The 26,818-nt window shown below is 37.9% G+C and overlaps 1 protein-coding gene across 9 annotated transcripts in view; it reads right to left on the reverse strand.

Annotated features, from left to right (window-relative positions):
- The window catches only part of mical3b (microtubule associated monooxygenase, calponin and LIM domain containing 3b), a 36,698-nt gene extending 13,103 nt beyond the window's left edge, over positions 1 to 23,595 (reverse strand). Inside the window, exons 1-21 of one of the 9 annotated variants that reach the window (XM_053241827.1) lie at positions 23,300 to 23,580; positions 19,673 to 19,965; positions 19,306 to 19,513; positions 17,441 to 17,557; positions 15,949 to 16,050; positions 14,222 to 14,377; positions 12,988 to 13,088; positions 12,655 to 12,912; positions 12,161 to 12,276; positions 11,943 to 12,069; positions 11,082 to 11,166; positions 9,698 to 9,845; positions 9,403 to 9,599; positions 8,865 to 8,971; positions 8,715 to 8,786; positions 8,434 to 8,588; positions 7,017 to 7,116; positions 5,901 to 5,981; positions 4,219 to 4,329; positions 2,885 to 3,071; positions 866 to 963 (exon numbers count right to left, since the gene is read on the reverse strand). In XM_053241827.1, the coding sequence (XP_053097802.1) occupies positions 866 to 963; positions 2,885 to 3,071; positions 4,219 to 4,329; positions 5,901 to 5,981; positions 7,017 to 7,116; positions 8,434 to 8,588; positions 8,715 to 8,786; positions 8,865 to 8,971; positions 9,403 to 9,599; positions 9,698 to 9,845; positions 11,082 to 11,166; positions 11,943 to 12,069; positions 12,161 to 12,276; positions 12,655 to 12,912; positions 12,988 to 13,088; positions 14,222 to 14,377; positions 15,949 to 16,050; positions 17,441 to 17,557; positions 19,306 to 19,513; positions 19,673 to 19,939 (2,793 nt within the window). In that variant the 5' untranslated portion in view covers positions 19,940 to 19,965; positions 23,300 to 23,580. Of the gene's footprint in view, positions 1 to 865; positions 964 to 2,884; positions 3,072 to 4,218; positions 4,330 to 5,900; positions 5,982 to 7,016; positions 7,117 to 8,433; positions 8,589 to 8,714; positions 8,787 to 8,864; positions 8,972 to 9,402; positions 9,600 to 9,697; positions 9,846 to 11,081; positions 11,167 to 11,942; positions 12,070 to 12,160; positions 12,277 to 12,654; positions 12,913 to 12,987; positions 13,089 to 14,221; positions 14,378 to 15,948; positions 16,051 to 17,440; positions 17,558 to 19,305; positions 19,514 to 19,672; positions 19,966 to 23,299 lie in introns of all 9 variants that reach the window. The other 8 variants (XM_053241826.1, XM_026922835.3, XM_053241825.1 and 5 more) reach the window with 8 other exon arrangements.
- Between the last annotated feature and the right edge of the window lie 3,223 nt (positions 23,596 to 26,818).

Genomic DNA, 26,818 nt, shown 5'->3' on the forward strand with positions numbered 1-26,818 from the left:
TATATATATATATATACATGTCCACATATTATTATAAATAGATAAATAGATAAATAGATAGATAGACAGGATGGATAGACACAATACACAGACAGACAGCTACATACTAGACGAGACAGACAGGCAAATAGATTTACCAGACAGACAGACAGACAGACAGATAGATAGATAGATAGATAGACAAGACAGACAGCCATGAAGAAGTTAGAAGTTGAAAATCTGATTAAACTGAAACAAATATTAAAATGACAGAGACAGAAAATATAACAACATTTATTTAGAATATGAATTTACATTGGAAAAGACTCCTTTTTTTGTTTGTTTGTTTTTTTGTTTTGTTTTGTGTAGAAATTTAGGGTGCACATGGCCATACATAAAGCCAGATTACCACTGCATTACACATGCTTATCTAATACCACATTATACCTGCCATCAGTCATCCTACTGCCAATACCAAACCCAGTTTAAAAGAAAAAAAAACAAAAACAGAAGGGAATAGAAGGGAAAAGATCTTAGTGTTGGCTCAAGTGTTATGTAAGACCGTGTAAAGGAATGCATGGATTATGTGTGCATTTGCTTCAACCTAAGACTCCCCAATTCCAGTTCTTCTTATTATTTCGTACTCTAACACACCTATTAAACCAGGTAATCACCTGGTGATTGAATCAGGTGTCTCAGTGAAAGCACCACACTGTGCACTCTGCACTCTGACCATCCAGGACTGTAATGCAGTTTCAGGTGTATAGAATATGCATATATGTTTAAAAAATTTTTTTTAAATCTAAAAATGATCAAAGTTTTGATCATTTATGAAACGCCATGCCCTCCACAACTAGAGTGGGAGATGTGTGAGATACGGCAGTACCTGCGTAGAGTGAGGCGGAGCTGTGATCGGAGCTGGTCTCTTCCTCTGAGCCATTCCCGCCAGCCTGTATCCGTAGTGCTGCTTGCAATAAAACTTCCCTACACAGACAGAAAGAAATATACAGAAAGAAAGTAAGATTGAGAGAAAGATGAAAGGAACTTGTATTTATATTGTATTCAAAGGCTTTCCAAAACCGCCTCTTTTTTTAAACCTACAAGTCATGTGACCAAGAAGGAGCCACTGAATTGGCTGAACAATCATGTGATATTCTGAGTTCTATTTTCAAAAACGTACTCAAACCAAGCTTTTAGCCAAAGGTTCTGTTTCTGCTAATGTGTGAGTGTGTGTATAAGTGTTCAGTAGTGCTTGTGGCCAACAATACACTCCCTGTCTTCCCTAACACATCAGACCTTATGACTGCTGAATAGAAACAACAGCACAGTTTGTACGAAAGGGACAAGTGTTGCCCTCGGCTACACACAACACAGAAAAAAAAATCTTTAAAATAACTATTAGAAATAAGTACAATTGAGAGTATATAATTCTGTAATTGCTCAGCAATTAATAATGTTAACAATCACTTAATCACTTTGATCTCTCTCTGTCTCAGTGGTGAATCATGCAGTTTAGGTCTTCATTACAGAGCCTCAACACAACCACCTTAAAATGAAAACATTTTTCAACATTTTTTGCCTATTTGTACCCTTCGGTTCCTTCATTTCTTTGCGAAGACTTGTTCATTGTTAATGTGTGTTTCAGAAACTCAGTTTCCCGTGTATCTAGTTGCTCTTCCTGGTTTTGACCCTTGTCTGTTTCCATGGTTTGATTATGGAGTATCCTGGTTTGTTGCTGCCTGCCTGTACTCTGACCCTGCTATGGACGTTGATAACGCTTATTGGATTTGCCCAAATTAACGACACACTGATTTCAATATCCTTACACAAACACCTACTAACTGCTTCAACCAATGTTGCACGTCTTGCAATATGCTCCACTGTTAATCAGTGAAAAAATACAGTATTCATGCTCATCAGCTATATTTCAACTCGTACCCTTCTACAGGAGCACACCCCAGCATTTACTTAATTTAAAAAACTTAATTTTAAAATTCAAGTGTGCTAGCTGAGCACATTAGCTTAGGTAGATATTTGCATGTTATATTTACTAGACAAATCACAAAAATTAAGCTTCATGCTTCTAGGTGAAGCTTGTGAGTCACAGACAGTGTGTGTTGAAAAGCATTGTGGAACACGTTGGAGGAAAAATAGGCATAAATTATTATTTTTATGTCCATTTTTCTTTTTTCGTAAAAGCAAATCCATGACTATATCCGGGCTGGACCACCTGTGCCATCAAACCACTTTAATGGACACATGTCCATGTCTAGTAATGTGTCTAGCTGCGTTGGTTGACCAGCTGTCTGAATCTTACGTCTCATGGTTTCAGTACAGATGCGGCAAATAGCTGTATGAAAATCGTGTAACTGTGTGATTGCCTAAATCAAGTCCAGTTCATAGTTCTCACAGGCTATGACAGTCAGGAATATAAGCATAATCACCTTCCAGAAGCCTCGATGATCCCTTCCTTTGGAAGTTACCCCATAATTACTGTATACTGGTTGTTAATCAGACACAAAAGGTCCTCTGTACTGCTCTTGAACCAATGAATAAGTCAGTCTAGCTGTATTTACAAGACATCGTAGAGAAAAAAAAAATCATATAATTTTCATTTGTTCCAAGATTTTAACCCTTATGTTGCTAACCAAAACTTAACAATGGAATTGGACTTTAAGACTTTTATTTATTCATCTTCAGTAAGCCCTTTATCCTTGCCTATCCTGGAAACAATAGGTGCCAGGTCCTAGATGGGAAGCCAGTCCATCGAAGAGCACCACACACTCATACACATACACACCTAAGGGCAATTTAGAGTAGTCAGTCCACATACTGGAGGAGGAGGTAATTAAAATCACATTCCCAAACATTAAGGGTTCCCTTTTGGTCTTGTTGTATCACACACCTTGGAGATCATCATAAGCGTAGTTGGAGAGGCGTAGTGTAGAGCTGCAGTGGGCACACTGGAAGCAGCTCCTGTGGAAGAACTTGCCCTCAGCACTTAGTCTCTCCATCACATAGACGCGCCGGGAGCAGAAATAACACACATCACTGCCGCCGACATTCACAGGGAACTCTCTCCGCTGAGAAACCTGCACATCAGGGAGTAAAGAGCAGTTACCACAGTGTTAGGAAATACTGTAAGAATGCATTTAAATTTTAATTTTTTTTTTGTTGCAATTTTACAGTGTTTTTACACAGCTTTTAATGTGCCTCAGAGTGAAAAACATTGGTTGAAATGGGCACAACTTCATTGCATTATTTCCCTTTTTGTGTTAAAGATGAACGATTAGGAGCATGATGAGGTACAGAGGCATTTATCTAGATATAATGTTTTGGTACAGACTCTCACAAAGGCAGAGCATGGATAGAAAAATGGACTTCTGATTCAGCAATGAAGACACAGATGTTATGATTCATTTCTTTGTTAGCCTTATTTATTCAGCTTTAGTGCAAAAGTTTGCACCCCCTTGGTTTCAGGGTTAAAAAAATAAATAAATAAACCATACCTCTATTTTACAGTATCTCTACAAAACAGAATTTCATTGCTTAAACTATTGTATTAATTTATCATAATGTGCTTAATTAGGGGCCTAATGACTTACAGTCTACATATGTCTAAAATAAAAAACAGAAGAGACACAGACCCAAAATGAATACATGTAAATAAAAAAACCAACCAACTAAAAAAAAAAAAAAAAAAAAAAAAACCCCGAAAAAGTAGAAGAGTCATTTGCACAAATAAAATTTTGGGGAAGAAAGTTACTCACACTGTAATATTATTATTATTATTATTATTATTATTATTATTATTATTATTATTATTACTATTATACATTTTGCCTTTTTTGTGATGAAGAGATCTACACTCATTACAGATCTTTCAAAGGAAGGGTGTGCAAACTTTTGCACTTAACTATAAACTATTACTACTGTGATTTTTATATACAACTGCAATTGAATAATTGGTCACAACACACACACACGCACTACAATGAGTTAAGAAGTAGTATGCTAGAAAACTCTGAGAACTTCTTTACACACTTACACAACTGCTTGCCCACACACGCATACACACACACACACACACACACACACACATATACACACTCAAAGAGAGACAATCTACTGATCAATCTGGTAAAGTGTTGGTTACTGGTTCAGACACACACATTAGATTAGACACATTAGATACACATTAGATACACTGTGAAGCCAGCTCTACAGGTAAGAGCTTACCAGCTCCTTTTTGTCAAGAAGGGGTTTGGGTTCGTGTTGCTGACTCTGCAGCTGATTGGCTATCTGCTCAGCCAATGAGCTCACTCCCCCTGTATACATCTTAATGTACTTCTACCGGTGACAGACACACAGAGGGAAAATTGAGATGAAAATGAAACATGGTTAATGGATTCCCATAATAAATTGCTATGTGTTCATATAAAAAGTAAAAACGTACAGTGGAAATGATTCTTTGTTGTCTACCCAGAGAAGATGTGCAGAATTTACATCTGTAGCATGTGAGTGTATCATTATTATGAAGAATAATATGCATATTTCCCTGTACTGAGAAAAGAAGAGAAACCTGATGACTTGAAATACACTAATGAGTGAAGTCTAAGGGCAGTTGTTGAGTTGTCATTAAACAAATCTAAATCACTATCTGTATAATGCATCCTTTCAAAGATGGGATTAGTTTTTTAAAAGGGAAGAATTTGTTGAAATTGGTTCCAACACATAAGCATAATTGTTAAATTTACTGGCATTCCTAAAAAATAAATGCAAACAAATTGGAATCCTTGAAAAAAAAATTTCTTTAAAAATTGCTATCAGATCAAATTTTAATTACTAGTTAGCCAAAATGAAAGTTAGTGACTAATGGTATATGTGTGTCCTTGTTTGTTTCTGCAAACGTCTCTACAGACAACCAGGTGTAATGCTCTGGACAAGCAGTGTCCAAGCTGTTCATTTATTATTATTTATAAATGCATAGATAAGTAGTTTTAACAACCAGGGAACGAAACGTGGAAAACTTTTTACAATATTGCACCAAGGCAGCACAGTGGCACAGTGGATAGAGCTGCTGTCTCACATGTCCAGGGTCCCTGGTTCATCCAGAGGTTACTGGAAATGAATGGATTTATTGAATGTACATAAGAACTGCATTGGTAAGACTTTCTCTCTCATGACTATGTCATACTAATATCTTTATTGTTAGAATATAACAGTCGTGGGCTTGAATTTGTGTTGTACATCACATACGCTAAACGTTCAGAATTCACAGAGAGTTAACAGATTTTTTTTTTGTTCTTTTCTCAGTACAGGGATAGAGAAATAATAGAAAGAGAAGAAATAATAGTCTGTGGCAATCACACATATGCTACAGATATGGAGGATAGAGATTAGGTCAGAAAATATTGGCATATTCTTTAACACACTCATTAATTATTTTGTGGTCCTACAGTGTACTAGTAACTGATACAGTCATTTGGTTTGATTTCAGTTAAACACAGGAATCACATGTCCACTGACCTGGGGTTACTAATAAATACACATAGTTTGCAGTATTTATAGGAATTTAAAACACTCCAGGCCTACACACACACACACACACACACACACACACACACACACACACAAGCATTTGCACAGCTCTTTTGCACTGGCTGGAAAAAAAACAGGTCAGTAATAACAGTCAGAGATTTTCACATACAGTAGCACATTGTTCTGTAATTTCCAAATGATTAACACTTAAACTGATCATAAACCAAAGTATTACACACAAACACATTCTAGGTTCATAGTTTAAAACCAACTCACAAGGTAATTATTTTCTACAAGTCTTTTGAATGGGATAGGAATAGGATGTGAGAGGCCACTAGTCTAGAAATGAATAAACTACACTACAGCACTGATATCTTCACCTGCTCACTCCTGCCAGAGTGCACTCTGATCAGCTCCTTATAGCGGAAACTCATCAGCTCCTGCTGCTGTGTGCACTTTTTCTACACAGAACACATCCACATACACAATAAAGAAAGAAAATGTCATCTTAGAAAGACCCTATAGCAGGGGTGTGACCCGAACCAGTGTACTGGTGCAAATATTTTACTGGAGTAAACAAAAATGGCAAATAATTTCACTAAAAATACATATTGATTTCATTTTTGAGGAACAACATTTTTGAGTGGCTATTTGATAACCACATTATCTGTCCTAGTCCCTACCTTCTCATGTGAGTATGCCCAATCCTGGCCAGTAAGTGGTGCACTAACATCGAATCAACATTAGAAAAATGCGAGGCTTTCACACAGAAACATGAAGAGTTCATGAAGAGAAGTACACAATTTAATTTGCGGCCAGTATATTCACAGGTAAGTTTTTTCTTGACTGTTGATATAGCTGGTTACCTACGTCGTGCAATAGGTTGGGTAACTGATTAAATAATCTAGCTGGGTAAATCAGTCCTAGCCTGCTCGCTATTTAGTTAGATCAAAGCATAACATCCATTGGGATAACATTAATTAGTTAGCTAAATCAAATGGAAGTGTACCTAGCATAGAGTAGTTTTGTATGAAGCTTGTTTAAAACAAAACAGGAAAGTGCTTTAACTTGGCTAACGTTATCTAGGTAACTATCAGTGTTAGCAGGTTCAAGATTAAGGTCAAGGCTACCAGTGTTATGCTGCATCATTTTGTGAGTGGAAATTAAGTGATGCCACAGTTTAAAAAAATTTATTAGGTCTATATTACTTAAAAATGTCGATAATTTAACATTTGTACTCCAAAAAAATATTTTGGTTTGGGGGTACATACACATTTTGGTTTGTCAGGTAATGCCCTATAGTGATAATTTATAAGAACAACATTTCCTGTTTCTAAGAATCTTAGAATCACAGCACTGACTTTCACTATTTATGATCTCGATACAGTATGTTCCATGATTTTGGTGCTGGAAAGGCGGAGTACACTTTGCCAGACTCATTTCCTCCAGGACGAGAATTGGGGAACCCTGGTGTAAGAGTTTGGAGTGGTGTGTACCTGTCTCCATGCAAGAACAGAAGCTGGAGCCACAGGCTCAGCTGGAGGTTCAGGTAGAGAAGCAGCAGATATGATTTGCTCCAGATTGGGCATGGAGCCACAATGACACCAACAGACCAAACAGACAAACATACAAGGATATATACGCTACAGAGCTGTGTATATGTGTATGGTTTTCTGCGATGGACTGGTGTCCCGATCAGGATGATTCCTGCCTCACACCCAGTATTTCAGGGATAGACTCTGGATCCACCCTTACACTGACCAAAATAAAGCACTTACTGAAGAGGAATGAATGATGGCTTATGAATTATTAATGCATTTATTCCAACTGCAAAAAAAGAAAATAAATAATTTTAACTAAATCTGTTCGGTCAACATTATTTGAATAACCTTATTGGGGCTCAGTCTCACAAATACATCCCCTCAGCTCGAAGACCATCGCTACACATTCCCAAGGAGGCTCCAATATTTTCATTGAGTACAGTGATAAGAAACAGCCAGTGACAGACAGAGAGAAATCAAATTCATCTGCTGTTCTGCGTAGCAGATACCTGAATCCAGTTTATCATCCATCTATTTGTGTGGAATTGTGGGGTCAGAATATCAGCACAGTAATATTATTTCTATAAGAATTTTTTTGGCAAGTCATACCCAAATCATTGCTAGGAAGAGCAAACGTAAAGACAAATATAATATGATTCCTGACGGCACACAGTATCACTGTGGCTTTTGCACTGTACCTCCAGTTTTCTTTGCAGAACAGACAATCCCCACATCTCCCTAATCAATATCTCCCCCACATTTATATCTAATACCTTATAGATCCTTTTTCCCTATTCTCATACAACATAGTAACAAAGTCACATAATAGCCAGCTCTTGCAGTTATTTTCATGAGAAAGCAGATCTCTCTAGGTGAAAGTTCACATAGTGTGTGCATCTAGCCTTAAGTAACAACAAAGACCATGGTTCTAACCAGTAGGGACGGGCGATGCTGCTGATTTTCTTTTCATTCCAATACCAAGTAATAGCAAGACTAGAATCCTGATCCCAAAAATCAGTTTCTAAGTCTCATATCTGTGTTTCTGTCCATGTGCTGCCCATATTCTCATGAAGCTCTATTGCTACATCTGTTCTATCATCTAAGCCCAACTGGAATTTTCCAAAAAAAAAAAAAGACAAACCACATCCCATAGCATTTAATTCAACTGCAGTGCTTTAAGACTCAACAAGAGATGATCCATATACTGCAAGACTCATCAGAGGCATGTTACCTCAATACCTGCCAAACACCAATAGGATACACAACACAGCAATCCACATGTACACAAACAGCAAGATAGTGATGAAGCACCCACTGGGCCATGCACACAAACACACAATACATGCCTTAGCCACATAGCACACACACACACACCTGTCTCCGTATCGCAGTGGCTGAAGCTGGGGAGGCGTTTTCTTCAAACTTGGCCAACAGCCGGGATGCCATTGATTTGACTCGGCTTTGGTTGCCACCGGCAACCGCTGCTGTGCTCGATTCTGATCCAGGGCTCACTGGTGGGACGTCCTCCTGTTGTGATGAAATTTTTTTAGTCACTACCAAAACAACAACAACGACAACAACAACAACAACATAATAATAATAATAATAATAACAACAACAAAACAATAAATAGTGCAATAAAAAAGAACTCACATCTTCTGAATGTCCAGCTTGACTTGTCCTTCTTCTCTTTCCAACTCCATCAGCAGCCTTCTCTTTCTTATCCTGACAGTTACATGTGTGTTAAATGGGTCTTTGCTTATTAGTTCTGCATGTCTGTATTTATGTGTGTGTATAAACTACCTTGGGGTTACGTTTGCGGGACAGACTCTGTCCAAGCCTGTTGAGTAAAGACAGTGGAGACTTGGTGCTAGACATCAAAGCTGCTCTCTCCTCAGCACTCAGACTCTCTGAAAGGACAGAATAGACAGTTTAAAGCCATAAGCCACAATTCTGCACACATAAACACAAAATTACAGAATTATTAGCACCCTTCAACAGAATATCAAAATAAATATTAGGCACAATGATTCAAATGTTCTACTCAAACAATTGGCAAAAGACTCAAGATTCAAACAGCTTACCTTTTCTCTAACAAAATCATTTACCTCTACAACCTTGTTAGACACTACAGGAAGAGGCTCAGAGCTGTTTAATATGTAAAGCTTAAGATATGACTCAATGCATGTTATATATTCATTTTTGCATGAAGGGTGCCAGTATTTATGGAGCTCACTTCATAGGTTCATCTTTCTTTTAAATTTTCAGTGAGGACTGAGAGACTGAAGCATACAGCATGTTTTAGCCTTCTGACTGGTGATGTAACGTTGATTCTCCTCACCACTGGGTGGCGCTGTGTCTTTGAGGAGATCTTGAAGCTGGCTGAGGTACATGACCATGCAGAGCGAGTCACTCTCCTCCAGCACACTCATCTCCTGGCCTGTCATAATGGGTGAGATCCCCAACTCCCGCTCAGCTACGTCCAAGGCTAACTGGTTGTTCAATTCAGCCTCGTTCTCATCCAGAGAGTCGAAATCACTACAAGAGCCAAACCAAAAACCGAATCTGGAAGTTCGAAATCCTTGGAATCCTATGGAACAGTCTATAGACAAAGACGTGTATAAGGACCAACTCACATGAGGTCAGGTCTGTATCTGTGTATGAGAGCGCAGAGTGCCAGTCCGCTCTTCCAGGATGTGGTGAGGTCCGTCACACACACACTCCTGTAGCCCTGCGTCTGCTCTTGGCACCAACTCAGCAGCTTACTCGAACGAGCTGTGGAGTCTGTGTGCACATCAGGGTTTTTATTGTTACATAAAGCTAAAAATAAAACTAGAAAAACAGCTTCGTAAACTGAAATACAAGCGTGGAATAAAGACAACAGTGTTTGCTGTTATAGGAAAATAATCAACAACGGGGTGATGTGATGCAGCCTGATGCGAGGCGGAGTTACTGTAACCACCCCTATAACAACACGTCCTGAAGTGTAATCTTACACCGCAGCAGTTTAACAACAATTACAGTTTTTATTTAATAAAGAATGGTACAGCATAATTCATTTTATTTAATTTTAAAACATTTTTTTTCTTACATTTAGTGTGGAGAATCCACAAAACAAGTTAAAAACAGTTGTTCTGTCACTAGCGTCTCTTTTTTCTCTGACTTGAAGTTAATAAGACAAAAAAATGTTGCAGAGAAACCACACTTTCCTATGATGGAAACCTTACTGACTGTTACAAAGCACTGACACTGGAGACTCCTTCCATAAAATGTTAAATAAACATCTCCTCATGGAAAACTTATCAACCATATCGACAATTATACATTTTTCTTTGACAAACAGCACATTTTTAATCCAATTATGTTGCACGTCCATCATATAAGTCCTTCTGAATAATTCTGCTGTTACTATAGAAACAATAATGTATTAGAATGAGATCATTAGTATAAACGTGTGATTTGTCTTGTAGCCGGAAATACTGTCAGACCTGCTGTTATAGAAAATTACAAAAAAAAAAAAATCACCTTCTGACCAATCAGATTTGAGAATTTACAACACTGTGGTATGTAATTAAATAAAAACATAAACAAAAACAAAACTAGAATATTGCCCTTGAAAGCAAAATAAAATATGAATTAATTTTAGTTTCTTAGTTTTAATTTTTCTGCAAAATACTTTACGGAAAGAGAATGAGGCTCATTCTGACACGTTATTGCATGTATTTAAGACACAAAACATATATACACTAGAACTAAAATTTCAAAAACCAAAAACCAAAAAAACTGAATCTAAATTTAAAATAAAAAATGAATAAAAATGAACCAAACGCACATTAAAATGAACTAAAACGAAGTGGAATTTCAAGTAGAAAAGGAAAATAATATAAAAAAATCTGATCATAATATTTTACTGTATATACACACAGATGTAATTAATTAATCATTGTTAATTCATCTTTATTTGTTTGTTTGTGTGTGTGTGTGTGTGTGTGTGTGTGTACTCAGTACGTCACTGCTCACCTTGGTGTGTAAGTCTCGATGTTGGAGAAGGTCCCATGACAACTCCCAAAAGTGGCCCTTCATCTGTGTCTATGAGGTGGCAGACCTACGTAACGACATCATCATCATCATATGAATAAGATCAGGACAACGTGTTCATGTCCCCGTTCATGTTGTACATGAATCGTCAGTATGAATCATGTGCAGTATGAATCATGTGCAGTGACTTTCACTCCTCTCAAAATGTCCTCTGATTCTTCCCCATGCATGTGTGAGTGGAGTTAAACAACAGCTTATAACATCCTGTCTCATATACATCTTCCTCTCCACTTTATCCCCAGATATCATGGAGAGAAAATGTGACATCGCTTGTGATACAAAAGAAAAAAATCTATAATGTTTGAATTTAATACGTGTTTTTTGTCCCTTCCTCATAAAGGACTGATATTTTAGACTGTTGGTTTTTTCTGTTGCTATTTTTAAAGGTCATTAATTATATAATGAAATACGAAAACATGAAATGCGATAAGCTTTAGAGAGGCTAGAAATAACAGATGGACTGAAGCAGGCAGATATAGAACTATACTGGTGAACTATTTCAGCACTATAGTGTGTGTGTGTGTGTGCATATGTTTGAGAGTGCTCATGTGTGTATACAGTGTATGTGCATATGTGTGTATGTGCATATGTTTGTGTGTGTTCACATCTCATTTTCACTGTGTGTGTGTGTGTGTGTGTGTGCATATGTTTGTGAGTGCTCATGAGCGTATGTATGCATGTGCATGCAGGATATGTGCATATGTTTGTTTGTGTTCATGTCTCACTCTCACTATACATTATACATACATTATATGTGCATATGTGTATGTGTGTGTAACCCACCTGAGATGCACTAATAACCTGTGTGTTGAGGTTTGGGTAGCGTGTGCCGGGGTCCAGGCTGTACTGACTGTGGTTCTTACTGACGTTCTCTGGCGTAGTCTGAGGAAGCAGCCGATACACACTCTCCCTAACAGAGCGAACAGAAAACTTATCATTCATTACCAGCACAGATATACAGTACACCTGATAAAGCATTCAAGCAGATTAAAAACTCTAACCTCTCAGCCAGCACGTCTAAAGGGTCAAGCCTCAGTCCCCAACTCCTAACCATCCACGCTGTGTCCATAGCAGCCAAGAAACCACGTGCAATGCCTGTCCCCATTGGCCAGAACGGCTTCACACAAATAAGCAGTACACACATACAGTATATACTGATAAAATGTAGACAACAAGCAATCAAACTTATTAAACATATTAAAACATGTTTCATATTTTGGCATTACTTCAGAAAATGCATTTTTAAAATGAGATACAAACGAAAAACTGCCTCCCATTGGCAAAACTCTCACGAAAAAAATAAAACAGCCATTATAATCCACAGGGGTTATGATTGAGTATGTTATCATAACCCATAACCCATAAATAAAGAGCAGTTGTTTGAAGCTGCCCATGCAGTGGAGTGCAAATGTAAATATGCAATATAGTATACAGTCCTAGTGTTGGAGACATAACCATAACTGAGCAGAGAGATTGGAGTGGCTGTTCCTCTCACCTCCAGCAGACTGTCTCCCACCAGCGCCACCAGCAGCCGATGTCCTCTGCGCTGCCGTACGAGAGCTGCGTTTTCCGTCGCATACATGCATGTGAAGTCAAACATAGCCACATCCGGCTGCCCGTAGTGGTTCATGGCAAAGTCTAGAGTCGGCAGCTGGTGATTGGTGGAGAAGTCCGCTGCCTGCCGTGCGTACGCCAGCAGGGCATTCTGGTCTACATTGTCTCTGGAGAGCAAAACCTCTGTGTCTGCATAATCCTGAAGGAAAATAAATAGCACAGGTGTAGACACTCATGAGTGCACTCTCACACACACCAGTAGAGGAAAACTCACATGCAGTATGACTCCTTTCTCCAGCAGACTCTGCTTCTTAGCCGTCATGACAAAGTAATGAGTGTCATCTTTATAGTAGACGATGTTCTCCAGGTCAATACCTGTGAGAGAAACACATTACTGATAACCAGCCATTATAAAGCACAGATAAAAAAATGGATAAAAACGGCCCTGTTTTTTTTTAACAGCATGTATGTTAAAAATGAAACACAAAAGTGTTCCTCATACTCTACATAGAATTGGATGGGTTCCCTCAGAGGGACAAACCAAAGAACGTTTACGGGTTCCATGTGGCATCTTTTTTTCTTAGAGTCTACATGTTAAAGATTATACTTTTAGACAAAAAGGTTCATCACAAGTTCTTAGCATGGTTAAGGATTCTTGGCTTCTTGAAAAAGTTTACTTTGTAACTTGATTTGATAGCTCTGTTGTAGGGTTCTACATACAAATCTTTATGGGTTCCCCCAGAGGGACAAACCAAAGAACGCATGAAGCTCCTCTGTAGCTACATAACTTTTTATAGAAATCTCATGCGTTCTTTGGTTTATCCTTCTGAGGGAACCCATGAAGGTTCTATGTAGAACCCTACAACAGAGCTATGCTGAAGATTGCACGTTTAGACAAAATGGTTCCTGAAAGGGTTTACTCTGTAACTTGCTCTTGTAAGGAAATCTCTCCATTTTAAGGTTCTACATAGAGCATTTAAAGGTTAGTCCAAGGAGGGACAAACTAAAGAATTCCTAATGGTACTAGATAGCACCAATTTTCTAACTGTGTTAAACTCTTAGACAAAAGGGGTTCTTGAGGGTTTTTGTATAGTTAGGTGTGCTAAGCTTCCTAAAATTGTTCAACTTGTGATCATCCCTGTTAGGGAAACCCTTTCTCATTGGGTTATAGATAGATCCTTTAATGGTTCTAAAAAGATAAACAAAAAACACTTAAGGTTCTACATGGCAAATTATTTTCTCAGCATGTATATGATTCCCCCAGAAGGACAAACTATAACAACCTTAAAGGTTCTAGATCTAACCTTGTCTACTCTTTAATTCCATTGTGCTCACTATTATATAAGTAATATCATCAGTATAATATTGAATGTAAATCTTACAACCTTTAAATAATAGTCATTTCAATGCTACATTTTCACAATATTTTGAATATTCTAACAGTAATAAATGTGAGCAGAGAATACTATTTTGTTTAATATTATGTAATGTATTGTATCTTTCAATACCAGTGGCACTGCGTAGCTCCTGGAAGAACCTCTGGTTGAAAATAAAGGCAACGCCGCTGATCTCCTCCACCTTGGCCTCTGCTGTGGTGTTACGGTTGATGAAATTTGCAGTAATGGCGATGGCCAGCTTTCCCCGGAACTCTTTCCTACGAAATCCTGATGGACAAACAGCAAAACTGAGCTTTCCCTTCAACAAATAAACAAGAGACAGCTCTAAATACCAAACAGATAAGTATAAAAAAGGAAAGGGAGCAGTATCCTAAGCTTAAGAAAAGTGCGGAATAAAAAAACAAGGCAGAAATGAGGAACTTGTGATTTCAACCTTGGATTGTGAAATGCAGCCGGATGTGCAAGAAACAGGTTTCATCACACAGTCACAGATTTGTTAATGCTGCAGACTAAACAAACTTAAAAGCTTTTGATGCTTGGTGGATACCATGGTGGATATAAGCCTTTGTACACATCCAACATGACTATAAATATGATTAAAAGCATTTCTGTCTGTACCCAATTTGACATCTTTTGGAAGATTGAAATATTCAGCTGATCCTGCCTTCAAAATATGGTCTTGGTCATATGTTGATGTATATGCAGGTTGCCCTCTTTACCAAAAAGGCGTGCTATTGCCTGAAGAACTTCATTTACTTACACCATATACAAGGAATATGATTATGGACTGTAGGTCTTCAACTGTGGACCATTACGTGGACTGAAAATATATGAATAAGAATGTTCATGGACTGTAGGTATAAGATTATCGACAATTACAGGGATTAGGGCATACAATTCTAGACAATAATGGGTTGTGAATATAAGATTATGGACCATTATGGACTATAGATATACAGTACAATTATGGATGCTTTTGGACTGTACATATATAATTATGGATGACTGCGCAGTGTATGTATACCATTATTGACTGTAGGCGTGCAATTATGGACTATAAGTCTACAATTATGGATGATTACAGACGGTACATATATGACTGTATGTTGATGTTTATTGACTTTAAATATACAATTATACATGAATTGTGACTGTATGTATATGATTATGGAATACAGGTATGCGATTAGGGACTGTCTATGACTATGATTGACAATTATTAATTGTAGGTATATGATTATGGATAATTGCAGACTGTAAGTATACAATTATGTACATTTGAGGACTGTACGTATGCGATTATGGACTATTACTGAGTAGACCTATGCAACTATGGAAATGTACTGCATACAGTATATATTACAGCAAAATAAGAAGTAAAATTCTTTTCTTCTAGTATCCGAGTTTGTTAGCAAGTTGGGGTCAGAGCACAGGCCATGGTCTTGAGCCCTTGGAGGTGCTAGGGTTTGAACCCATGACCTTCTGATCATTGTTACAGATGGTAGCTTTACAGCATATGGTTACAGAGTATAGCTTTTTATGCATTAGGTATACAGTTATGGATGATTGTGTATTGTAGGTGTATGGTTAGAGAGTGTAGATATACAATTATTGACTGTAGGTGGATGGTCATGAACATTATGGACTGTAAGTATGTGATTCTTGACAATTAATGACTATAAGTATATGATTATGAACTGTAGATATGCAATTATGTATGCTTATGGACTGTAGGTATACAATTATGAACTGTACTATTTTAGAAAATGGCCTCATGTTGTTAGTTTGTCAGCCTATATGAATGATAACCATATGGCTAGGTGAATGCATGTTATTACCTGGTAAGGTGTTCCTCCTGCCGTCTGCTCCAACAACCACATCGAATTGCAGCTCACTCACTGGATGTGCAGGGGGATGGACCTCAGCACTCCAGCCAATACCTGCACAGAACACAGATACAAGAGCCTGTCAATTAGGGCTAAAGCTTATTATCTCTGTAACTTCTTTTCCAGCACTCTTAAAAAAGGGTTCTATATAGCACTGTAGAGTTCCTGAGGATGCACTGGTTTGTCCCTCTGAGAGAATCCTTAAGGATTTTAAGTAGAATTCTACAACAGGACACTGTTTAGAAGATCAGACCTGTTAACTATTCACTCTTTTTTAAGAGTGTAGGGTCAAATGGTTGTCACATCATGCTGTTCTGTGCTAGCACAGACGTAAGTGATTAAAGTTTCTTTTTCCAAATGTGCTTGTGCTAAATGAGGACTAGGAAGTATCTAAGAAAAGCCACAATAACAAGACTAAGTCATGCAGTGAGTCAGCGACATCAATCTGGTCCCATATGACTATGTATGTAATAATTACGCAGTAGTTCTATCCTTCGCTTCCCTGTCTGCTGCCATCAATGTTGAGCATTTGGGTTTTTGGACAATTTAGTGCAGATAATGCACATGTTTTGAGGAAAGTATTGAGGAAATGCAACTTCAACTAGAAAAAACATATACTGTATATACAAAAAAATACAGTATATACACAACATTACTTTTCATCAATGACATGCAGAAAACCTTCTACTCTACCTTCTACACCACTGGCACATGTGACCAGATCAGGATAAAGATCACTGCTTTTTGTTTCAGACACACTCTGTACATCAGATGATCTCTAGGCAGGGCGTCTGAGACTGAGAATAGAGCCTAAGCTAAGATTGTGCAGTGAAAGAGGAAGGAAAAGGCACTGGGTGACGTAAATGTAAATTCTCAGTGAACAATCATGGAATTAAGCTACACAACAGTTTCGCTGCCATAAGTATGGTTAAGTAACCAAGCTGAGGAAACCATGTTGCACGCTGTTGCTGTGACAAACTGTACGTAGGTTGAATTGCCAATGTAATGTAGTCTCACAGGCCAGGCTTCTAGCTTTTGTTAGAGAATCTGGAACTTATCATCATTAACTGTGGCCAGGTAATAGCCTAATTTCACAGAAAGAGGCTGATAGTGCAAACAACAAAGCCACCTTTATGAGTCACTGCTTCAAGCAAAACCTCTCAATACATGATACAGTGAACTTTTTTGTTTCAAGCTAGTGACTATATCTTGCTGACTAACTGATGAATGGAAGTGTGCATACAGGGACATGTGAATAGACAATTAGATCCTGAATAAGATGCCAGCTACATTTAAAAAAAGATACTCTGTAAGCCGTGGGTGTTGAGTCTGAAGCCAAAATGATTTATATGTTTACTCTATGATTGGTAAAGTTCAATTCCGCAATGGAAACAAGGCCAAAACATTTATTAGGTATGATATGGGATTGTAGATGTGATCTTACTTTGGTTCTCTTGGTTCTCCGGAGGCTCCCTCAGACTCCTGAACTCCACATTCACATGAACCTCCACACCCAGGAGCAGAGCCACTTTCAGCAGTATGAGCTGCAGCTGACGAATACCTTTACACACAAATACGACTGTATTCAGTCTTATGCAGAGGAACAAAGGTGAAAGTACAGTACGTACTTCAGTTTTTTGTTCTTTTGAAACTTTTACCCAACATTTTGAAAGAAAGATTGCAGCTTTGTACTCAATATACTCCGGTTTACCAAAAACATTTTAAACAAACTGGGAAAGAGGGTGTTCAATGTGATGCTTGCTCTACCATTTAACAATGACCTTTAGACTTAGGCCAGACTGGTTACTCTATAATTTACACGTTTTTGGAAGATAGAAGGAGATTTCCTTTTTGTATCCAACTTCAAACAGTACCCTGTGATGGACTGGCATTACCTCCAGGGTGTATCAGATTGTTTGTAAATAATATAAGATCATAAAGCCTTTATCTAGATTTTTTTTTCTCATTTCAAGATTAAAATTGTGTTCTTCTATTGGAAGATCATTTTGTTTCATTTAAGCATTTATTTCTAGAAAGAAACAAAGTTATCCTGTTAATAGAATAAGAATTTTAAGCTTGAAATGTACAATGCAAATATATAATCTACAGTATACAGAAATAAACTTAATGGTCTTATATTTGTTATTTAATAATCTCATAATGCGAAATTTTACATAATAATTTCCTTTATTCAAGATATCTTCCCTTTACAATAAGATATCTTTTTTTTTTTGCAGTGTGGATGATCTGTTGAGGTTGGATTGAGCGCCTGATATTCAAGAATTCTTTCACAAGTCTAAAAAAAGCACAGTGCCCTGTAACATCTTCTGCTAGAAAAATCCATCTGTTCTCAGATAAATTTTGTATTTACCTATCCAGTTTGTATTGAGACAGTTAGGTATTACACTGCAAAAATATATATCTTGGTAAGTGAAAATGTCTTGAATGTTAGGAAGGTTCATCTAATATTTCTTATAATGAGATAGATTATTAGGGCTATTTTGAGACATTTTTACTAATTCCAAGCTTATTCAGTCGAAAGATAACTTTGCATCTTTCTAGAACTATGTAAATGATTAAAATTAGCAGAAGCATCTGCTAATAGAAATAGAATAGAAAATTTCACAATTGATGTAACAGACTCAGTAGAAGAGTAATGATCCATGAAGAGGGTTTATTAAAACACAATCTAAGATTTATGACATTAACCAGGAAATTGTCAAACACAGTAATGGTACTAATCATCAAAAGATAGTAAAATGGCCAAGACATAAATATGGCAATCTGTAGAACAGGCTCAGAACTGGAAACAATGGCAAGACTTCGCAATGCATGTTTGAAAACCGTGTGCTAATATAGAACAGAACCAGGAAGTAAACAGGAATTTTAATGATTACAACTACAGAGACAGTGACTTCTGTTGGTGTGGAGAGGTACTGTCCTGGGCTGTTGTGACACTTGAAATTAGTAAAAATACGAAGAAACCAGATTAATAATATTATTTACAATAATCTCATAATAGAAATCATAAATAAATCTGTGTATATTTGAGATATTTTGCTAAGATATATTTTTTGCAGTGCAAGTTGTTAGTTATTGTCAGTTGTATCTAGCTAGTTATTGTGTGAATGATTAGCAATGTAGCGGAAGTTAAAGTTTGCACACGTGGAATGTGTCTTTTATGAGTCTGTATTGCAGCAGCTCAATGGAGGGAAACATACAGTAATATTCTCAAACACACACACACACACACACACAAACACACAAACACACATGGCAATAATGAAACAACAGACTGGCTTCACTCACTAATATGATCTATGGCCCCTGCGCAGAACTTTCCATAGAACTTCTTGGCTCCGAGGCCACGCAGATCATGGATGGTGAAAGGCCACAGATGGAGGACATTGTTCCGGGAGAAAGTGTCCCTCTTTTCCACCAGCACCACCCTTGCTCCCAGAAAACTCAGCTCGATAGCCGTGCGAAGCCCACATGGTCCTGCTCCTATTATCAGACACTGACAAATATTGAAAACACACATCTGTTATCCACACAAACATAAAACACACTGACATTACACATTAATGTTTTTTTGCTTATATGTATTTAACCAGTACAACTTTTTTTGTTTTCTTTAGCATTTTGTCCAGTCCAGCATGTGTGTGTGGTTGTTTACTGTAGTGTTAGAACAAGCATGGCCCCTCTGGTACTCTTTCTGGGTGGCTCGTTTGTCCAGCTTGGCCCACAGAGCTTTGGCTCTCCAGTAGTGCAGTCTGGACCTCAGGGTCTTGTAGAATAGCAGATTGTCTCCTGGCTGCAGGTGGAGCTCAGTACAGAGCTCCTGAAACGCCCGCAGGGTCTCCCTGCATGTCGACGCCTGCACAAAACTGTCAAAGAGGGCATCAGGGCAGCACCCCTCCCCCACCACCTGCCCATCACCCATCTCATCCCAACGTGATCCCAACACACCTGAGGGAGAGAGAAAAAGACAGAGGGGAAGGATGGAGGTAGTCAGAGAGGCATACAGACAGCTGTACTGGGATAGATTAATTCATCAGGAAGAAATGGACAGGTAAATAGGAGTTTATTACTCTGTAATAAAGTTAGCTTGCTATAATTTCACAGCTTGCTATAATTTCACAACCATGTGTAGGTAAGGTTACAGTAGTCGAACGCACAGGTAAGGAATAACACACTTGAGGGTATTCTGCTATAGGAAAATAATCAGTGATGTAGTGGTGAGTTAATGTTACCACCCTGAAGTTGATTACTTTCCTATAACAGCACATCCATAGAGTTTTATTATGCATATACCACAGCAATTTGTCACCTATTGCATATTTAAATGTATTAAACAACAACACATCATAATTTTTACGTTTATAGTTTCATTTAATGTTGTGGAATGTCCACAAAACAACCAAGTTCCTGTTATCACTTATGTTATAGCAGGGGTATTATGTTTTCAGGTTGTCTGTTCTGAGTTTCTCATTAGAGCGATATCTCAAGAACGAATGGTTGAATGTTTGTAGGATTTATTTGGGATTACAATTGAATCCAGCAGATGAAGTGATTTGTAGAATTGATTCAGACAGGGTCAAGGTCACAGCAAGGTCAAATGTCTGAAATGTTTGTCTTACAGAAGTGTTACTTACACGTTCATGTTCAGGAACTCAAGTCCCTTTTTCTGTCATCTAAGATTTTTGCCATCGGTCCATCCATCAGTCTGTCAGTCCATAGGTACAAAATTCTTGTGCAATATCTCAAAAATTTGTACAAACTTTTCCTTGCTACCACCAAATGATCAGATTAAATTTTTGCCATTGATCCAATCATGGCCAGGATATATTTCAAGGGTATTTGAGGCATACAAATTAGTAACAAGAAGCACTAGACTTCTAAATGCTGACACTGGAGACTCCTTAAATAAATGTTAAATAAACACATTGTTATAGAAATCTTCACAATATATATGGACACCCTTTATTTTTTTTCTCTTTCTTAAATAATAACACATTTTTTGTTTAAAATTACATGTAGGATCTGCCATACGACAAGTGAATGAGCCGTTACTATAGAAAGATAACTTCTTAGAACTAGTGCATTAATATTAATCTGTGATTTCAATTAATCAACACCTTCTGATCAATCGAAATCAAGACTGCAACAATGCACAATCCCAGAATACCTTAACAGTCTGACGTAATCAAAGCAAAAGGCTTCACTTTATCTGAACATTTTATTTGCTGCTCTCAGCACCAGCAGTTTCTTCTTCTGAAATGGTGTACCTTTACACGTGTTTCCCGCTAGTCAGCATAAACTAATTATAAACTGCCATGTTGCTCTCGAAATGTGATGTGTAGAAGATTTAATAAAATTAGGTTTAATCTTTAACCATTTCTAAATTTAGGAATATGGAATTTGCCATAGATAATAAAGAGTTTAAAAATAGAAAAGAAGGACCTCTTGAATTGGTGTATTTATTCAATTCAATTTTATTTTATTTGTATAGAGCTTTTAATAATGGACATTGTCACAAAGCAGCTTTACAGAAATATACAAATTCCAGATGTAAATTTAAAATTTATTAATTTATCCATAATGAGCAAGCCAGAGGCGACGATGGCAAGGAAAAATCCCTGAGACGAAAACTTGAGAGGAACCAGACTCAAAAGGGAACCCATCCTCATCTGGGTGACGAGGAATAGTGCAATTATAAATAATTCCCTTCCATAACCGCGTGATATATAGTCAAAAAGTGTAATTGTGTATCCAGGAAATTCATTATAGTTTTAACATGAAGTCTATTTTATTGAAGTTATGAACTGTTCACTGATGGAGACATGAGACTGCAAAACTGTTCGTATCAACTGCAGTCCGCAGCCATCTTCATGGTTTCTGAGTGGATCTTTGGCTGCATATGGGGCGATCCTCAGCAGCAGCGAGTGATCATATTTATGGGTGATTTATCTTTATGTAATATTACATCTTTCTAGTTAATAGATTGAAATCATGCATTCCAAAAACTTTTGGCTGAAGAAGGAATGTACCCACTTCTAAAATTAAAATATATTATTGCATTTATTTTTTTCTCTTCACACCTTCCAGTTTCAGTTCTCAATTAAAATTTTGCATGGTAATACCATAAATTTTTGTGTCAGTGTGTGTCAGTGGTTTACTAGAATTCTTTCTTTGCAACACAGATGCACAGACACACACAGATACACACAGACACACAGAGAAACGAACACACAGAAACAGGGACAGACATACAATACACATAGACAAACACAGACACACAGACACACACAGAAACAGGGACAGACATACAATACACACAGACATTGATAGACAAACACAGACACACAAACAGACAAACACAGACACAGAGAAAAAGACAAACACGAGATACACAGACACACACAGAAGCAGACAAACACAGACACAGAAAGAGACAAACACACAAACAGGCACACAGAGGAATACACACTGGCACAGATAGACACAGAGACACACTGTCAGAGACACTCACAGACACTGACACACACACACACACACACACTCACTCGCACACACAGACACACAGACAAACACAGACGTAGGCACACAGAGAAACACAAACACAAACACAAACACACAAAGAGCTTTGAGATGGGATTACCTGAATGGACTTGACCAGAGGTTAATGCTACAGTCTGTCCTGAGTGTCTAATCTAAAAATACTGCAGCGTGCATGAAAGTGCATATCACAGCAAAGTCAGCGAGCATCATGAATGATTAATAACGTGAATTCTCAGTTAATCTGTCACGCCACTGATTATCCATCTGCCTTGTCTTATTCAAGTGTGTGTGACTGACAGTGAGCTGGATTTAAAGCAGTGCTGCAGAACAGATCAATCACTGATCTCTCAGATATCTCCATGGACTGGACACTACTCAAATGATGAGCGTGCACACACACACACACACACACACACACTCAGCTCATATTATTGCAGTATGTACGGATGCTCACAGACCCAAAATCACATCATTACCTCATCTGAACCCTTTCTATAGTCTTCTGCAGAACCAGGTTGTGTTTGTTACATATCCAGCGGACATATTTAGAGCACCGCTGTCTCCTGATACAACACAGATCCACGAAGAGCCTCGTTTAAAACACATCAGCTCTCAGCGTGAGCAAAAACATCACACAGAACCACTCACACATGACTCACACACACACACTGTACATATATGACACACATATATGATCACACCTAAACAGAGATGATTACATCAGATTATAAAGACTACTCACAGTGTCGGGTCACTGCAGCACACACACGCTGCTGACATCCAATCTCCCTCTCCCTCACTTACTTTCTGTCTTACTCCTTCGCTTCTGTCTTACTTTCTGTCTTACTCCCTCTGGCACGTTGCCAGATTTACTCCACTGCTATTGCAGCTCCATTTCCTTCAGGCCCATCTGAGAGAGCTGCAGTGCAGAAACTGGGACTGCTCCGTCACTGCCTCACTCACGTGCACACACACACACACACACACACACACACACACACACAGAGCGGCTCTGTCCTCGTTCTCTCTCACTGGCAAGGTCAGGAGAAGGATCTGCCAGGCACTTACTGACTCCTACACAGCCGGCACCTGCTGACTCCAGCGTCTCTCTCTCTCTCTCTCTCTCACACACACACACACACACACACACACACTGACATAATTATTAATGCAGCTATTTAATTATATGCCTACACCTAAATTTAACCCTAACCTTCATCTCAGTAAAAGGAAATCTTTTACTTCATTAATTTTTTAAAAATAAAGTCTGCAATTTTTGTAAAAACAACAAAAAGACCCCCCCCCAGCAAACAAACAAACAAACAAACAAACAAACACACAAACACACAAACACACAAACAAAAAAAACAGTATTTCCACATGGGGACCAACAAAATGTCCCAAAAATGTCAAAGCTGTCATCCTTATAGAGACTTTTGGTCCCCACCAAGATACAAAAAAAAACAAGCCCCTGACACACACACGGGTATTCTATTCTCATATTCTTTTGACGCTAAACCATATTTCAGATTACATTAATAATTTTTGGTTCATTAATAATAGCACGCAGTGACTGTGTGTTGTGATGTAGAATGTTGTGTGAAAGTGGGTTAAAGACGTAGACGTAGACATGGTGTACATCCTAATCCCCTCATTACACCTGCACTAAGACTCTGTAATAAGATGTAATAAGATTAAAAGAGAGCACTGTGAGGGAGAGAGAGAGAGAGAGAGAGAGAGAGAGAGAGAGAAAGTTGTGCCATTGTGTCTTTAAAAAGCAGTGTGATGTCTCCATCTAGCGAGGGCTGACTTAAACTGGAAAAAAATTCTAGCAAATAGAAACATCTTAAAGGCAAAACTCACTAATATTTCTCACCAGTAGATCATTCTAAAACTAATAAGAGTGTACTAAAACTATCTCTATATATTTATACTAATTTCAGCTCCTTTAGCAGATGTTTCTTTCAAGCAACTTTCTTTCAACATGGATTTTCTTGAAATTAGTACTAAACAACTTAAATTCCTGCTTTTCATTCAGTTATCATCCTTACTGAAAAAAAAGTTCAGTAAAATACACTAAATTTGATTATTCTACACCACTTAGTTTCCTCACAGCCACACTAATGATTGTAATGACACTCATGTTTCATGTTTAATAAACTTTAATTGTATAAAAATGAAGACTAATTAAAGACTAATTTGCTTTCTGTGCTAAAATGGAACTATTTCAAGTACACTACAGTATGTTTAATCAATAACAATTCTAATCCATGACGTACATACTGTATAATTATAATTAAAATATTTCATAACTATTAAGATACTCAGTAATACTTTTACATGAATAGTAACATACTACTAATAATAATAGTGTAATTTGCATTAAAGTATTAATATCGTTAATATAATTTTTCTAGTAACAAACTTACAAAATTACAAAAACACTATTATGAATACTTTTAGCCCACAAACACAAAGGCAGAATACTATCATTACTTACTTTGATATTAAAAATATAACTACAAAATATTGTATCTAGCTCTAAATTGCTCTTTGGTGTGAAACAGTGTGTGAAAGGAGGGTAGATGCACACTATATTACCAAAAGTATTCGGTCACCTGCCTTGACTCACAAATGAATTTAAGTGCCATCCCATTCCTAACCCATAGGGTTCAATATGATGTCGGTCCACCTTTTGCAGCGATTACAGCTTCAACTCTTCTGGGAAGGCTCTCCACAAGGTTGAGGAGTGTGTTTATAGGAATTTTTGACCATTCTTCCAAAAGCGCATTGGTGAGGTCACACACTGATGTTGGTTGAGAAGGCCTGGCTCTCAGTCTCCGCTCTAATTCATCCCAAAGGTGTTCTATCGGGTTCAGGTCAGGACTCTGTGCAGGCCAGTCAAGTTCATCCACACCAGACTCTGTCATCCATGTCTTTATGGACCTTGCTTTGTGCACTGGTGCACAGTCATGTTGGAAGAGGAAGGGGCCCGCTCCAAACTGTTCCCACAAGGTTGGGAGCATGGAATTGTCCAAAATGTTTTGGTATCCTGAAGCATTCAAAGTTCCTTTCACTGGAACTAAGGGGCCAAGCCCAACTCCTGAAAAACAACCCCACACCATAATTCCTCCTCCACCAAATTTCACACTCGGCACAATGCAGTCCGAAATGTACCGTTCTCCTGGCAACCTCCAAACCCAGACTCGTCCATCAGATTGCCAGATGGAAAAGCGTGATTCATCACTCCAGAGAACGCGTCTCCACTGCTCTAGAGTCCAGTGGTGGCGTGCTTTACACCACTGCATCCGACGCTTTGCATTGCACTTGGTGATGTGTGGCTTGGATGCAGATGCTCGGCCATGGAAACCCATTCCATGAAGCTCTCTGCGTACTGTACTTGGGCTAATCTGAAGGTCACATGAAGTTTGGAGCTCTGTAGCAATTGACTGTGAAGAAAGTCGACGACCTCTTTGCACTATGCGCTTCAGCATCCGCTGACCCCTCTCCGTCAGTTTACGTGGCCTACCACTTCGTGGCTGAGTTGCTGTTGTTCCCGAACTCTTCCATTTTGTTATGATAAAGCTGACAGTTGACTGTGGAATATTTAGGAGCGAGGAAATTTCACGACTGGATTTGTTGCACAGGTGGCATCCTATGACAGTTCCACGCTGGAATTCACTGAGCTCCTGAGAGCGGCCCATTCTTTCACAAATGTTTGTAAAAACAGTCTGCATGCCTAAGTGCTTGATTTTATACACCTGTGGCCAGGCCAAGTGATTAGGACACCTGATTCTGATCATTTGGATGGGTGACCGAATACTTTTGGTAATATAGTGTATATATGTATTTTTTAAATGTAACACATATATAACACATAATTTATTTAAAGTAAAATACTTGCATTTGAGATTAATAATAATATTTACAGCATACTTATTTGTATATTTTAAATATAATCAAGTGCATTTTTTTTTTTTGACTAGGGTTAAAGTATAATATTCAGTAACTACTTTTTATGTTATGTGCTTTATATGACATTTATGGTGTTAGAGGTGTAAAGAAAGTCTGGACCTGCTGACCAGTGTTGGGAGTTAAAGTGATCAATCATTCTATAATTATTTTATAAAGGTCTCCCAGTGAGAAATATTTGATAAATTCATCTATATTCAAGATATTTTTTACTTTACTGCAAATAAGATATACCTTTTGCAGTGTTATTATTATGTTTTTTTTAAAGGAAAGACACAATTCTACACAA

This window comes from Pangasianodon hypophthalmus, chromosome 18 (genome assembly GCF_027358585.1).
Source record: "Pangasianodon hypophthalmus isolate fPanHyp1 chromosome 18, fPanHyp1.pri, whole genome shotgun sequence".
Classification (NCBI taxonomy): domain Eukaryota; kingdom Metazoa; phylum Chordata; class Actinopteri; order Siluriformes; family Pangasiidae; genus Pangasianodon; species Pangasianodon hypophthalmus.